General features: G+C 33.2%; 1 protein-coding gene and 1 long non-coding RNA gene across 2 annotated transcripts; one reads left to right on the top strand and one right to left on the bottom strand.

Annotated features, from left to right (window-relative positions):
* Positions 1 to 2,718: 2,718 nt before the first annotated feature.
* LOC133203416 (uncharacterized) lies at positions 2,719 to 3,708 on the bottom strand. Its single transcript, XR_009723411.1, has 3 exons — positions 3,519 to 3,708; positions 2,918 to 3,025; positions 2,719 to 2,782 (listed from the first exon to the last, which is right to left on the bottom strand). It is a non-coding gene; the product is annotated as an uncharacterized LOC133203416 (long non-coding RNA).
* Positions 3,709 to 9,894: 6,186 nt separating this feature from the next.
* On the top strand, positions 9,895 to 10,857 carry LOC133203372 (zinc finger MYM-type protein 3-like). The gene has a single exon (XM_061339163.1). The coding sequence runs from the start codon at positions 9,895 to 9,897 to the stop codon at positions 10,855 to 10,857; it is 963 nt and encodes a 320-aa protein (XP_061195147.1).
* Positions 10,858 to 12,607: the final 1,750 nt, after the last annotated feature.

Genomic DNA, 12,607 nt, shown 5'->3' on the forward strand with positions numbered 1-12,607 from the left:
TATGTGTTTTTCAATTTATTAAATGGTCAACAATTTGGATAAAATTTCTCTTCAAGAAACGAACTTTTGCGAAAAAAAAAATGATTTAAGATGGTATGGCACATCCATACAGACGCAGAAACAACTTCAACAACTTGTTTAGCTTAAATTTTTAAAATAAAAATTTATGATCATATTTATCTTTACAAAAGGAGAAATAGTTTGATTCACCCCTCTGTTTCTTATCGCACATGTCTTACAAGTCAGTGACACCATATGATAAATGTTAGTTCAGTGAGATCTATATATGGATTCCAAGGTAACTTTTATTTCTGAAACAAGATGTTACAGTCATTGCATCTGGAAGGATTTCTTGAAGCAGGAAACACAATAAAAATTACTTGAAAGGATATCTAATCGAATATTCGAATATATTTGAATACATTCGTTGTATATTGTCTTCAAATACAGGTACATTTACTATAGGATTATATGGGAAAATGCCAATTTTCGCACTTCAACGCAAATTATACGAAATTAATACTGCAATAGACTTTTTGCTCAAATTATAATATGTTATAAATAATACTATAATGTACATTACATGTACGAAACACAAAATTCCATTGTCTGGATTCTGACTTTATTCTTGAGTTTTTCAACTTTCAAGTTGGCTAGGGTTCATTCTCTACAAATATGACATTTTTTTTACGGCTTGGAGGTAATTTTCGACGGCGAAAAATGACTCCTGGTCAATATTCTATGGAGGTCATTATTTGCCTTTATTTTACTTTCATGGTAAATACTAAAATCTGATTGGTTTAGACGCATTTAACAGTCTGTAATGTTACCCTCAGCGTTAGCAACACACTTGACAACGGGTAACATTACGAAAATGTCACATGCGTTCAAATCATGCGCGTACGGTTCACCGTAGAATTCTCAAAACGTCGGTTGTGTGTTTGAAAGAAACCGAATAAACGACGCCAATAAAAGCTTGCGTCCGATGTAGCTTACTTGAAAACAACAAACGACAGACGAAACATCCTTGCGAGTGCAAACTTTACATGATAAAGGACTTTTTGAGTAACAAACAATAAAGAGGTTGGTAAATCTTTTCCGAAGCTTTCTAATTGAGAAAAATAGAAGCGGGGAGTTTTAAAGCTTTCTAAGCGTGAACTTAACGACGATCTCCGAATTTTTTATGACATCCGAAATCAATAAGACATTCAGTATAATAAAATAAATAGTGCACGTTTTTGAGGGTAACAGTTAAAATTGACACCCCTCGGAAAACCATTGTCAACCTCCGCTGACGCGTCGGTTGACAATGGTTTTCCTTGGGGTGTCAATTTCAACTGTTACATTCAAAAAACATGCACTATTTATATATTACATGGGCGAAGAGATGTGCAGTATTATTCTGCACATATTTTGGACAGGATAGCATAAAATGTGTAATATTAAAAAACAAAAACTTAACGAGGCAGACCTACCAGGTATGCAAGAATAGCGAAATATTATAGCGCAATTTGACGTCATTTAAATGTATTTAATTTTGACAGCAATCAAGGGTACTTTAAAGAGTCTGAAATATCGCAGTGACAATGTAAAACGCATGCGCAGACCAAGTAGATTGGGCCTTGTTAAATGAATGTTTATTTACATGTACATGCATAAGAGAGTAACCAAGATATTACGGACAAACGTTTTTTAGTCTTTTGCATGAAACTTAACACAAGTTGTAGAAAAATACTCTGATTATTATTAAATCAACCTGGAAACATTGCTTTTTTCGATGATCTATAAAACTTCTACACATTTTGTAAAGATAGAAAAACACATGGGTACATTAATTACAAAGAAGGCAATTTTTGCACTTGTTCATAGTGTAAGCTTTTCATGTACCTCTGGTATGCTATTATAATTCAATTTAACTTGCATTGGTTAATGTATATCAAATACAAATGTACCTTCTAAATACTCCTTGTACACCTTGTGACGCTTCAGTTTTTGCCAATGTCTCCAAGACAAAAAGGCTATCACCAGAATCCCCATAAGTACCAGGATAGATATGACGACACCAAGGAATACGTTAACGACTCCATCATCTATAGCAGCTTTAGAAGTATTGTAATAACTGTAACCAGTGATCGTATTCAAGATCAACAGTAAGGATGTCGATTTTCCCATCATTGTGGTTTTTGAAGTGTTAGAATATATTGAAAAAAAAGAATAAGAGTTAAAAATCAAATAACTAATTTTTACATGAAGGTATATATTTTGAAGTTGTAGAAGATTTGGATGAAATTCATTTTTCTTCTTCCAACAATTCAAACATCTTTGCAATAATATAAGTGTCTCTCACACTAATGAAGTGAATTATGTTTAATTAAAAAACTGCTTTATCAGTCCACATAATTTGCGAAAAAAGTATTAATGTTACAGTGACTTTACAGTTCAATAAATGTTTTGAAAAGTTTTAGAAATGTATGAAGGTTTGCTACTGTAAAGTTTCCGGGAACATATTTCAAGAGTAATTTTTTTTTTCATTTTTCACAACTTAAGTTTCCGAATTAGATTTCAATTTTAAAAAGAAGAAAAATAGCCATTTACCTCATCAGTGTGGGAGATAAGAAATATTTTTTGAGTATTAATAAAATTATCTTTAATTTGAAATAGGATTTAATTGATTTTTAACAAAATCGAATTATAACAAAATTTTATCGAGAAACTCACGAATTGCAAGAGGGATCTGCAAGAAAACATCGGTCCTCTGTGTTAAGATGGCTGCAAGCTGGATCTATGCAAAAAAAAAAAAAAAAAAAAAAAAAAAAAAAAAAAAAAAAAAAAAAAATCAAGTTAAGCTATATTAAGAGCGAAACATTAAATTGATATTGATGTGATTTGTTTTTGTACCATTTTATCAGTTTCTTACATTTGTACAGGTCTGTACTTCTATAATGTTCTGCTGGACATCCTTCTGTAAAGTTTTTACAGCTGATCTGGTCCAAAAATCCATCTCTAATTGTTTTCAAACAATGACCTGAGTTTGCAAAATTATGAGTTTAATTGAGTTCATATAAAATTTATCAATACGAAAAAGTTAATCCCAAAGAATCGTATTTACATCAGACTTTTAATTTTCTACTTATATTCAGTAATTTAGGTGAGAGAAAGAGAGAGAGAGAGAGATTCTTGTCTCCTTTTTTTTTATTGTTTAACGTCCCTCTGGAGAATTTTTCACTCATATGGAGACGCCACCATTTGCCGGAGGAGGGCTGCAAATTTATACTTATACTCGGCACTCAGGGTATTGAGCAGTGAGGGATCTTTTTCGTGCCAATACCTACTGCGACACGGGACCTCCGTTTATACGGTCTCATCCGAAGGACCGGTTTCCACGTCCCGCAGTGGATTCGAACCCGCGACGGAAGGATCAGCTCCTTACCCCGCGACTCTAGAGCAGAAGCTCTAACCACTGCGCCACGCGGGCGACTATTCTTATGTCAAAAGCTCTATAAACTTTATGTTTTTACCATCCTGATAGAGTCCAACAATCGACTTGGTATAACAGAATTCTACAATGGCTGTTAGGTTTTCATTGGGAACACACACATACTGACTACGTCCATGTTCATCAACACTACAGTTCAATCTCGTAGCTGCCTCAGTTGTATTTTCTTTACTTAGAGGACAGGAATCCACAACATATCCGAACCCTTCGTAGGACATTTTGGCATCTGCAGTCAAAAATATTTATTAAAAATCAGTCAAGGATCTTTTTACCATATGTCCGACACACAACTGCTTGTGTTTTACACTAGGGCAGGGAGTGGAAAACCGAATGTACAGAACTCGCTGTTACAGTACCCGCATCGTTATTCTTTACAGGATACACGATACGATAGGATACACGCACGATACGATAGGATAAACGCACGATACGATAGGATACACGCACGATAGGACAGGATACACGCACGATAGGATAAACGCAAAACACGATAAACGCAAAATACGATAAACGCAAAACACGATAGACCTGATAAACGATCTTCACGATAGGATAAACGCAAAGCCTGATAGGATTGTTTCAAAATGCGTAACGCTTTTTGACAAGACGAAAAGTTTCCTTTTTAGTAGTATAATAATTTTAATTACTTACAAAGCCGCAAATCTAAATGATAAAATATATTAATTTTATCGTGATAAAACATCTGAAGTAATGATGCTTTGTAAAAGATACGTTTTTTCCGTCAATAAAACTGATCGTCATCAAATTCAAACTGTATAATTATTTAAGATTAATTCAAATCTATGATGGAAATTAGGCGATTGTTTGTGTAATTATACAAATGTCGAAATTCCATCGAATCATTAAATTTGAATTTTGAATCGCTTAATTACGGAGATTTTAATCTATAGGTGGCTCAAAAATTCGGTACTAGTACCTAGACAAGCAAAGTTTTACACCCATGTCAATAGATTCACGAAACGCTATAAATATATTCATTATTTTAACAAATGAAACCCTATGAAATTCATAACAAACATTGATTATTTTTACGGAAGAACTCCATGTAAATAGTGAAATATTTAGATTCAATATCTTGTGCTAGAAGTCTGCGACGTATCCAAAATCCCCTTTGATAATCTGTATTTAATAATTCAAATCTTACAAAAAACTTACTTGTCATAATTTGGGGGGGGGGGGGATTCGGGAAAAAAAGTAATTATAATTATTTAATGTTAATGTTTTTACGAACTTGCTTAAATTTATATTTTATATAAATTAATTTTATTTTTATTACGTTTTGAACACATGACTTGCTGAAATTGCTAGTTGCATTGACACAGACTGAGCACTGGACTGTGATTAAATAATCTCTCCTATATATAAATATATATGTTACACATATCCCGTGCACATAGAAAGTATTTACGTATTCCTACATACATTGTATAAAATTATGTATATATGTGGAAGGAGACCGGCCGAAAGAAATCGAATTCAATAAAATTAATAAACGTCACTAGATCTGTCATCATCTAGTATCCGAAAAAAAAAAATACTGCATTTCCATTCTTTTGTATTTATTTTCTGGTATTTCTAATGCTATAGGCATGTAAAATTAAGAAGGGAGCATGCAGTCGTATACCTAAAAAAGTTACAGTGTACCAACATGTGTAGTATATAGTAGAAATATAATGATAATATTGCCCATCAACAATAATAATGTCTTTAGCCTCTTTTGTTTGCTTTTCAAAATATTTCTTTTTAGACCCCCGCCCCCCAAAGAAATGAAATTGCTTTCTACGCATGCCTGTGTTATAAACATTTACAATAACAGAATTTGTATCTACTATTGACGCGCGTATGCTAAGCTTACAATGTATGTGAATATATTTATTGGGTACTTAAACTTTGCATTAAATACTAACATTGAATTATTACATACTCTTGTATACAACATATTAGAACATACACACAAAAAAAAAATTATAAATTAATTTCCACAATACGAAAAGGGGATTTTCGGACTGAATAATTGTAAATTATTGCTATTGGACTTTGTATTAATTGTTACAAAATTTATCTTTTATAGAACTACATCGGCAAAATTAGACAAAACTTTGTAATAAATTATGAAAGTCTTAATCCCACTTGAAGCATAGTCAGCGGGGAAGAAGGGGGGTGTTCCATAACCACTCAAAAAAGATCCAATTCAAAGAGCAATATAAATAAATAAATAATAAATAAAAATATATATTGACTTCTTGAATATAGTCAAGTATTAAATGCAATCGATAAACACTAATATTAAATTTAAGGTATTTACTCGTCTTGTGTATCACGGCAGATCCGGGCGATTTCTTTTAATTTTTTTACATGTATCTTTGAGGCGCCTTTTTAATAAGAAAAAAAATCGTGCGAGGCAAAGTTCGTATTTTTCTGCTAAGAATTATTTACCATATTCTTTGATTAATAGAATCTATCTTTTTTTATTTTTCATAGAAAACCCAAAGATCCGGAAGTACCACAAGCGCATTTTTTTTTAAATTTGATCACACCAATAATGTTTAATACTGTAAACCTATAAAAATTATATAAAAGTATACAAATGAACTAAATCAAAGGAGTTTGGGGGACAAAACTCGCCTATATTTTATTTGATTCATTTATTAAATTTTTAATCTGTAACGGAAGTGTACATTTACCAATTTTCTTAGTATAAAATCTTTAATTATTAATTAAGTGTTGTTCAAACGAAATCCAGAAAATAAGAAAATGCATTTCATTGAAACCTAGTAGGATTCCAGGTAAATACCTGACACCAGGTGAGAGAAGAGTTCAGGTATGTCTACGTTGGATACACAAGGGCCGGTCATGTAGGGGGAAAGGGGGGTGGATTCTTGACCTGACAAGAAGACAGTGTACTGATTAGGCAGGTACGTTTAGGTGTCAGTTCTCTTGTCACGGAAGCGCTTCCACCTGTCACTTAATATACATGTATACTCACTTCATTTCCACGTCGAAATAGGTAAGTTGTATAATAAAAATTAGTATGGTTTTGTTTATTTATTTTTTTTTTACTTATTTTTTGTTTTTACATCTTCTAAATGCAGTAGTCAAATATGAATGGCAAACATCTATATTAAAATATATAATTATCATATGATGAATTGAATGGAGCATGTTCATGTAAAATAAACTGTAATTTAACTTGTTGACACATCAGAGAAACAAATAAATAAAAAGGAACAACAAAACTTGCGCGCATAGACAAAATTTATGTTTCTGTTATTGATAGAAAGGATTGACTTACATGTAATAATGATGCTGATATTTTTTTATTTATAGTTTATTTTTGCACACATATCTACTGCTTTATGTTTCTATAATTATCAAAGCAAAGTTAATAAATGTCTTGCTTTTGTGACTCTGTGTAAAGGAAGTATAATATTTCTATCTTTGACAAAAAATGTTTCTTACAAATAGACAAATTAAAGGGAAAAAAATAACGAATGACTAGTAGATGGATTATTTCATGTCCAAAAAAAGAATTTGGCTTTCGATTTACACTGTCTGCTTGGTCACGGTACTTGACGTTTATTTATTTATTTATTTATTTATTTATTTATTTTCTTAAACATATATACCAGCGTTAGAGTATTAATTTGTGATTCTGTTCAACGGTTAAATTAATCCTAAATAAATTAACAAAACGAAAAATGAACTCGGGATACCACGGGTGTTTCTTCTCAAGGTAAAGTTAAAAAGTGAGGGTTTCCGAATGCGCACGATAAACGCAAAACACGATACACGATAGAACCTGATAAACGATCTTCACGATAAACGCAAAACTTGATAAACGGAAAACACGATAGAAAACGCAAAACCTGATAAACGGAAAACACGATACGATAGGATACGATAGGATACACGCACGATACGATAGGATAAACGCACGATAGGACACGATAGAATTGTAAAGAATAACGATGCGGGTATACTGTAATGTTTAGCTTTACTGGTCAGAGACCAGAAGAGCTTATGCGATAGTAAGGTGTCCGTCGTCCGTCCGTATGTCTGTCTAGCTGTCTGTCTGTTCGTCTGTAAACAATTTTTCAAAACGCTACTCCTCCTACAGTTTTGGTCTGATATCAAAATAACTTAACATATAAGTAGACTACACTAAGATACATAATTCTGTGTATCAGTTTTTGATTTCAATGAACGGTGTTGCCATTGCTACTAAAAATAGAAATTTCCGTGAAAAACTTTTCAAACGCTACTCCTCCTAAAGTTTTCATCTGATTTCAGTATAACTTGACACACAAGTAGACTATAATAAGATACATAATTCTGTGTATAGGTTTTTGATTTCAATGAACTGTGTTGCCATGGTTACTACAAATAGGAATTTCCTGGAAATACTTTCAAAACACTACTCCTCCTACAGTTTTGATCTGATTTCAGTATAACTTGGCACACAAGGAGACTGCACTAAGATACATAATTCTGTATATCGGTTTTTGATTTCAATGAACGTTGTTGCCATGGTTACTAAAAATAGAAATTTCTTTGAAATACCTTCTTCAAAATACTACTCCTCCTACAGTTTTGGTCTGATTTCAGTATAACTTGGCACACAAGTAGACTACACTAAGATACCTAATTACCTTTACCAGTTTTGGATTTCGATGAACATTGTTGCCATGGTTACTAAAAATAGAAGTTTTCTTGAAATACTTTCAAACCGTTACTCCTCCTACATTTTTTTGGTCTGATTTCAGTATAACTTGGCATACAAGTAGACTACACTGAGATGCATAATTGTCGTTATTGTTTTTTGATTTTGCTGAATGACGTCATGGTTACTTAAATTGAAATTTCTGTAAAATTATTTTAAAAGTATACTCCTCCTACAATTTTAGTCTGATTGCAATAAATCTTGCCACGAAAAGAGACTTAACCAAGGATCGTTATTCTATTTATTGCTGTTGCAAAGTTTCAAGTCCAAGTGCTACTTTCATCTTCCTTTATAAGTACAACCAGTACTTGTCAGAGACTTCTGGTTGATTCTACAATAACAGTCCATCAAAACAAAAATCACCAGACAGCTGTAAGGTAAGCAAAATCTGACCACAGTGATGACAGATAAATGAAAGAAAATCTGAAACACGTAATATTCCACCTACATAAGGAGAGTTCAGATCCAGATTGGTGACAATAATTATTCTCAAATATGAATTTGCATCCAGTAAGAGTAAAAATAAGCGTTACATTAGTACATGTAGCTTGTACATGTGCTAGTATAATGCAGTGAATTAAAATATTGCGTAGATGTGATTTGGCAAAAAATATATGTTGTGCCCTGGAGTACATTTCTCAGTTAAATGCAATGAACATCCGGTACAACCGAAGAGCATGAAATTTAGATTTAATTTGTTGACTACGTGAATGAATTCCACCATTGCGATATTCTATTTCATCACCATATCCTTAAAGAAAAATCTGCACAAATGATAATAACAATCCTCATGGTCAAGTTTTTTTCTTCAGCTCAACGTCCCAAATTACATATTATAACTTACTCACAGGGTCTTTGGATTCTATTAACATTTATTAAATATCTGAAATGCGGCAGTTTGTAGGGTTTATGTGAGAGAAAGCAAAGTGCAATTCAATATTCATATTGATCGTTTACAATTCTTTTTTTAACGGATACTTAGCGAAATATTCAGATCACAACCCCCATCAATAGTTTGTGAAAAAGAAACAGTTTTCAAATTTAATAGATGAATTTTATCTAAATTTGTCTGGTGTCCCTTGCTTTGTTATCATCAAACAGAAAGAGAACTACTTTCAGATCTTCTTTACATCAAGTTTCATTTCCTATCTAAAGGTTATTATATAAGTGATTACAGTGGAAAGGGCGTAAAATCAAAATATCAAAAATCGAAATTCAATTTTTTTTCAGTGATGAAACAATCATGAAAATAAGACTAATATATACTGGTTATGATAATGTTTTACACTCATGCATACAAAGATATAACAATTACTGTGTTCTTAAGCAATATATTTATGTTCATACCTCAAGGAAGAATTTTTTTTCAAAACGAAAGTTGAAATTTTATGAAAATTGAATAATAGTAGTAGTTACACAATAGGTTTTAGTTGGTTATGTACAGAAGAACGAAGGTGGGGAAAAAATGTCACGAGGTCGCGCAGCGTCCGAGTGACATTTTTGCTCCTCCTTCGTCCTTCTGTACATAACCAATTAAAACCTATTGTGTAAGTCACATGTATCAGAGCCATACAAAGTATCTTGCACGTGCAAAAAGAAATTTCGGCGCTTCATTTCCCGCTTAGAAGTGAATGTGGACGGTTGATAAAGCAGAAAAATGGACGTGGACGATATCTGCGAGGGTTTTTTTGATTTGGGGAGCCTTTGGGACATTACAATTGACGACGTTACTCTTTCAGAAGCAACTGAGCACCTATGGGACACTACAATTGACGACATTACTCTTTCGCAAGCAACCGAGCAGATAGAGAAGGAGATTGAGTGCGAAAATTTGCTAGAGAACATCACCCTATCTCAGGCAATCACCTTGTACAACCCCGGACCCGATGACATGGAATTGAACTACGCGGTTGATTTTGATATGCTCGCAAAAAAGGAGGGAGGATCTAAGATGCCGGTGGGTCGTTATGATCATTTTGTAAATGACAGTGATTTAAAAGAGTTGGTTAATTCAACAGAGAGCAAGAACACCCGCAAGAACACATATTGGTCGGTAACTACTTTTAACGACTGGCGCTCCGCTCGGATGTTGACAACAGGCGACCAGATTCCGGATATTCTGTCGTTCTCTGCAGAGGAACTTAATTTTTGGTTGTCAAGATTTGTTGTTGAAACGCGACGCAAAGATGGCAAGGCGTACCCTCCAAAAACACTTTACATGCTGTGTACTGGACTTTTAAGACATTTGCGAGAAAATGGTGTGCATTTGAATTTTCTAGATGAAAAGAACTCCCAATTTTACGAATTCCGGAAGACTCTTAGCGCGCGAATGGCAGAACTTACCACACAAGGAGTGGGGACGTCTACTAAGCAGGCCGAGCCGATTTCTGAAGAGGTAGAACATGTTCTTTGGGAAAAGGGTCTCCTCGGCAACAGTACAGGAGAATCTATGCTAAATACTCTCTTTTTCTACAATTGCAAACTTTTTGGTCTGAGAGCTGTTGACGAACACAAAACATTATCTGTAGACCAGTTTGAGTTGGGTCAAGACCAAAAGGGCAAGTTTATAAATTTCACAGGAAGGGCAAATAAGACATACAAAGGTAAAATGATTTACTAATTTAAGCACAATACAAATTGTTAATCGGGTTTGTAAATGCATGGGGCGCAAAATGCTAAAAAAAAAAAATAATTTCTATATCCCTCTGTTAATTTACTTTTGACCTTACATAGAATTTATATAAATAATTACAAATTCATTATTGCGAACAAAACTATTGATAAAACTAAATTGTGCAATGTTTATTAGAATAATTACAAATTGAATGTACTATGTCATTTTTTTAAGGTGGGTTGTATCAAAGACATGTAAGCGCGAAATCGATATGACATCACTTCCAGGGCGAAAAAGTATACAATATCTACAAGGAATACTTCAATCTGGTGGTGGTTAATTCAGAAAATAATAGATTTTACCGGCGACCATTGGCAAACAGAGAAAACAGCGAAGTCCGTTTCAGTGTACAACCCACTGGAGTCAACAAATTATCTACAATTATGAAAAATATGTGATAAAGCCGGAATTCCCGGATTCTTTTCTAATCATTCGGGTAAGCGCACTTGCGCAACCGCTCTCTACCAAGCTGGGGTACCGGAACAGGAAATTATGGAACGTACAGGCCACAGATCTATAGAGAGTGTCCGTAAATACAAGCGTCCAAGTGAGGAGATGCTACGTGATATTTCCAATGCACTGGAACCAGATGAACCGGTCGGCAAAAAGGCAAAAACCTTGGACGAAATTGAAAATCCAAAGCATGGAGATTGCGAGTGTAAAAACACATTTAACAATTGTCAAGTATATTTCAACCTTTAAAAAGGGTGTTCATTGTAAAAGTAGAGATTAAGTATTAAATTTTCATTTTATACAGTGGATCATTTCTCCTCCGACAGAAAAGGCGTACTACAAATGTATGTGAATTCTTTGTTAATTAATTTTGAGGAAAATGTACCTTTGCAATGAATATTAAAGTTAGAAAATAATTGAAAATGAATTACGTCATGATTTTATGATATCAGTTTTGCCACGCCTATTGGGTATCAATGGTTATGTACAGATACCCACAGTTAAGATCAAAAGAAAATTACCGCTGCTATGGTACATGAAATATATGTACGTTATCGCTTCCGCTGTCTAATATTGTTTCTTTGTAGATCATAGATTTTCTGATTTACATGGATTACCGTACTATGTAAGATTACTGTTTCTATTTTTGTTTTTCTTCCAAAGGAAACGCTCCGTCATACACACTCATAACTGCCAGCGTCGATAAGCTACCTGTGTGACCTTCATATATTTATAAATAGATTGCAATTTAATATTCGATCTACCTGTAATGGTGGCGGATTTAAATGTTTTCGAAAACACACATACAATAATTAAAGGTATTTTCTATACTTAAAAACATTACATATTTCGTTGCATATATATACTTTACCTTTATCTTTTCATGATTTTCTTTTCCTTAAATTTATATATTTTGTTTATTATTTAATTAAAGTAAGCAACTGGTTTACTAATGTGACAGGTAATGTGACGTAATATATCAAGTATAAATACAGAATTTTATATTGACGTCGCGCACGGTGTTGGTGTCAATTTCGGTACCGTCAAAATGACGTTAGATTACGTGACGTTAGAAAATTAATTTGACGTTACTTATTTGACTTACATTTTTAATGAAAGAAAAAATATAAACCTAGTATGTTGACAAATATACAATGCAGTTCATTGAATATAATTAACTTCTCTACGATTTTGCAAGCATATTGCGGGAGGGAAATATGTGCATAATTTGCCTCATTTAATG

The sequence above is a fragment of the Saccostrea echinata genome, unplaced genomic scaffold (genome assembly GCF_033153115.1).
Source record: "Saccostrea echinata isolate AGI-Se365-2 ecotype Australia unplaced genomic scaffold, CSIRO_AGI_Sech_v1 ptg000050l, whole genome shotgun sequence".
Classification (NCBI taxonomy): Eukaryota; Metazoa; Mollusca; class Bivalvia; order Ostreida; family Ostreidae; genus Saccostrea; species Saccostrea echinata.

Coding starts and splice junctions, on each gene's coding strand:
- LOC133203372 (XM_061339163.1), top strand. CDS start 9,895: ATGGACGTGGACGATATCTGCGAGGGTTTTTTTGATTTGGGGAGCCTT.